This window comes from Capsicum annuum, chromosome 11, assembly GCF_002878395.1.
Source record: "Capsicum annuum cultivar UCD-10X-F1 chromosome 11, UCD10Xv1.1, whole genome shotgun sequence".
In the NCBI taxonomy this organism is placed as follows: domain Eukaryota; kingdom Viridiplantae; phylum Streptophyta; class Magnoliopsida; order Solanales; family Solanaceae; genus Capsicum; species Capsicum annuum.
The window spans coordinates 2,944,253-2,948,340 of record NC_061121.1 but is presented as its reverse complement, the minus strand read 5'-3'; the positions used below and the strand labels follow the sequence as shown (position 1 = coordinate 2,948,340).

At 32.2% G+C, this 4,088-nt stretch overlaps 1 protein-coding gene across 1 annotated transcript; it reads left to right on the top strand.

Moving 5' to 3' along the window:
- The first annotated feature begins 1,442 nt into the window (after positions 1-1,442).
- LOC107848143 (ethylene-responsive transcription factor ERF118) lies at positions 1,443-3,874 on the top strand. Its single transcript, XM_016692828.2, has 2 exons — positions 1,443-1,982; positions 2,273-3,874. Exon 2 carries the CDS (start codon positions 2,459-2,461, stop codon positions 3,518-3,520), a length of 1,062 nt encoding a protein of 353 aa, XP_016548314.2. The 5' UTR covers positions 1,443-1,982; positions 2,273-2,458; the 3' UTR covers positions 3,521-3,874.
- The last annotated feature ends 214 nt before the right edge of the window (positions 3,875-4,088 follow it).

Genomic DNA, 4,088 nt, shown 5'->3' with positions numbered 1-4,088 from the left:
AACAAATTTGAGGGACTAGTTATGTTTTAAGCCAAAATGAAAAAGTCTGTCATAACAATTAAGTATTCATCTTAATAAGTTGTAGAATTCGGAATACTTTTATACTTGAGTTTGATGCTTATAATCAATAAAAATGATGTATTTAATGTCGTTAATATAAAATGATAGATGAATGAAAATACACATCTAATACTAGTAAAATATTTTACTAAAACCTGAAATGTTCAATTGAAACACAAATTTGTTTAAGTATCTAAATATAATATTCTAACAAATTTAAAGGATCGATTACGTATAAAACTGACTCCCTTCATTAATTTTTACTTGTTCTTTTTTTATATTTTGTATATTCAACAATATTTGTTTGGTTCTGTAAAATCAAAAAATAATTTACCTATTTATACATATTTCACTTTGTTGTCAAATATAGTAAATCACTCATTACATTTTAAAAGCAAAAAAATTATTATATTTAAATAGTGATATAATAAAATTATTCTTCTATTTATTACTTTCTTAAGATAGTTGTCAAGTCTAAATTAGACAAATAGTTACTCCATTAACATAAAAAAAACTTTTAAAAATTTAATCAAACAAGCTATAAATAACTGGTGAGTACACATACTACACATCCCCGCGCGTGGAAAATCCAACAATTGGTCATGCATACCATGCATAATATAAAAATGACATTATGGTCATATAACATGTATGACATATGCCAGCTCATATAACACATAAGTACCATATGGTAAACTAATTAATTACACATACCAAAATTTACTTTTCACACACACTCTTATTAATTGCCTTTTTGGGAGTACATTTTTCCACCATAATATATACATCCTCCTCTCCCTTTATTGCAATTTTTGACCACTTCGAAAAAAGTGAAAAAACAGCTGCTGTTGCACAGCAAACAGTATTGCAGAATATAAACAAATACAGTGGGAAAAGGACGTGAATTACCATAAAAACAGGTGCATTTTTTTAAATTCTTATATAAAAAAATAATTTTTTTAGTTGGTTTTTGTTATGATTTGTGCAAAACAAAAATAAAAAATGTTAGGTAATTTTTTCACCCATCCTAGTCTTGATAGATAAAGGTAACTGATGAACTTAGTCAATATCTCGTAAATTTAGATGAAGTGTATAAAAATTAATCCTGAAACCATGATTGTATACTAACATCAAAGTGTGCAAAAGCTAAATATCACAACTATAAATAATTTTTTATTTTTTATTTTTTATAAACCCAGAAAAATCTTGACTGTTTGGTTTATATATTCACGTCTAGGTGTTAAAAAGGTGACTTGAACGTCATGCCTAAAAAAATAGTCATGGTGGTTTTTTTTTTTTTTTTTGAGTATAAACGTCGGATGTATATGCAAAAATTGATCCGAACATAATATTTATAAAAACTATTTTTTTATATAGACTTAGTAAAGTTTTGCTGTTTTTTTTATCTCTATATACACACTCAAGACCAAGAAGTACCTAGTAAATTTTCACACAGACAAACACTAAAGTGAGTACAAAAGGACCAAGAAGGGGGGTTTAAGAAATTTACCTTTTTGTCAGATTCTTCATAGAAAAAATCTTAGCCATAGATTCCTAATCTTAGGGGTTGTTTGGGTATTTTTAATTTTTTTTTGTTCTTGATTTTTGGATATATAGAAAAAATTTATGTGGTGTTTATTTATTTACTTTATCTATAAATAAGGGTATTTGATCCGATATTTTTTCTTTCTTTTGCCCCCTTTTGCCCACTTTAGCTCACTTTATTTTTCTCTGTGTGTTGAAGAAATTGAAGGGGTTTTTCGGAGAAAAATAGGTTGTTGATTTATGTCGGCAAATTTTTGTTTGGCTGTAATTGGAGCTCCATTCAAGAAGCTCTGGGTATCAGTAATTTTTGCTCTTTGTTGTATGCAAAAACAACAAATCTTCAGCTGTAATTATTCGATGCGTTTGAGGCCTAAAAGGTAAATTTTCCTTCCTTAAACCCTAGTGGTTTTAGCCAGAAAAATTTCTTTTTTTTGTCAGTTTAATGCTGTTCTTGTTTACGTTTTAGCAAAAATAATAATAGTTTTTTGGGGGTTTTGTTAGTTTAATGATATTTTAGAAAAAAAAAAGATTGTTTTTTTTTTTTTGTGGTTTAATGAATTTTTTATGTTTTAGCAAAAAGAAAATGTTATTTTTGGTAGTTTAATGATGTTGTTTTGATATTTTTATGCTGATCTATAATGGGTTTTTGTTGTTTTTTGATTTGCAGGACTTGTTCTGGCGTTGTTTGCTTTGGTGGATTTCACATAAACCGATTTTTACATTTAATTTTGCTGTTGAGAAATTTTCCTGTTTGAGTCTTTTTGGTTTTGTTGAGTTTTTTTATTTAATTTTTGTTTTAAAAAGATTAATTTTCTGGGCATATTTTGAGGGGTTTTGAGAAAGAATCAAGAAAATGTTTGAGCCTCAGAGACAGTTACAGCAGAAAGGGAAGAATAAGAGGGAAGATTTGACCCGACCCGTTAGGAAAATCCGGATTGTTTGTAATGACCCGGATGCTACTGATTCATCTGATGATGAAAGGGTTGATGTTTCGAAAAAGCCGAAAAAATTTGTTAGGGAGATTGTTCTTCCTATTGTTGATGCCTTTACCGCGAAAAAGGCGGTATCTGAGATTGAAAGTTCTTGTCAAGATAGTAACAATGGTGACAAAAAGATCAAGAATTCGAAGGGTTTAGCTAAAACCCCTAAAACCCCAGGTCAACAAAGGCCTTCTTTGTCGAAATATAGGGGTGTACGTCAGCGTAAATGGGGTAAATGGGCTGCTGAAATACGCGATCCGTTTAAATGTAGAAGGGTTTGGCTTGGTACTTATAGTACTGCCGAGGAGGCTTCTCAAGCTTATGAAATGAAAAGGCTTGAATTTGATGCAATGGCAAAGAGTTTGTCGAATAATTCGAATACCGATGTGTGTGAGAAGAGCTCGAACAATGGAAGTAACGACAAGGATCGTCGAAAGGGTGGTAGTGTTGGTTGTGTCTCTGAGGAGGATAGTGCTGAGAGTTTGGTGTCACATACATCACACACCTCTCCGGCATCGGTTCTTGAAATGGATTCGATGACATCTGGTTCAGCTACGGTCTCTGAGGTTAACAACAACGGCAAACTTGTCGAGCAGAAAGTGGACGATGCTAAGTTGGGATTGATGGAGGATAGTTTATCGCTCGCTGAGATTGGTGCTGGAATGGATTTCGATATGGAGATGGACTTGTTCTTTGCTGGTAGTGATGATTTTGGTCAGAATCTTGATGACTTTGTTGTCGAGGATTTCGAGGATCTTCCGTTATGTGGTCTTGATGGTGATGTGCAGTTGCCTACTGGTTTGCCTGATTTCGATTTTGACTTTGATTTCGATGGATACAATGAATCTTGTGCTTGGATGGATGATGCTGCAGCAGCTCCATTGATGAATGGAACAACAACAACTACACCCCTCAATATAGCATTATGCCCATAAGTTTTGCAGCTATAGGAGTTTCAATATTTATTAGTAATACCCTATTAGTAGTTATCAGAGTTATATGTCTCAAGAATCATTCAATTAGGTTCGTGAGACCGTGGTCTTTCGCTTTTATAAGTGAGTTTCGAGTAATCGAGTAATCTTTACTTTTTGCTTAAGAGAGATTTGAGACAAGAGTTGTGAGGGATGTGTTTTTGTCTTAGTTGAAAATCGAGGTCGTAGTTCCTTTGGGTTTTTCCTGTGCTGCTAGAGCCGTCCAAAGGTCTATCGATGCTCGATTTTTGTTTAGTCTCAGACTGGTTATTTTGCTTATCATATGGAATGTTTGAAACTATTGGCTTTGTTTTGGCATCCTTTCTTTGAATTATGATATTAGTGATGAGCTATGTTATGAACTTATATGATGTTTGGCTCTTTGTTTTATCTAAATTTGATTATGATTTAGCATGTGGTTTGTTATATTGACATTGTTTGTTGATTGCTAAATTGAGGTACTTTGTCATATCCTTTAGTCATTTGCTCTTTTGTGTTCACCAGTATTTGTATTTGGGCTGGGTAAAGTATG

Bases quoted from the DNA above. Each gene is read 5' to 3' on its own strand.
- LOC107848143 (XM_016692828.2), top strand. From the start codon at position 2,459: ATGTTTGAGCCTCAGAGACAGTTACAGCAGAAAGGGAAGAATAAGAGG.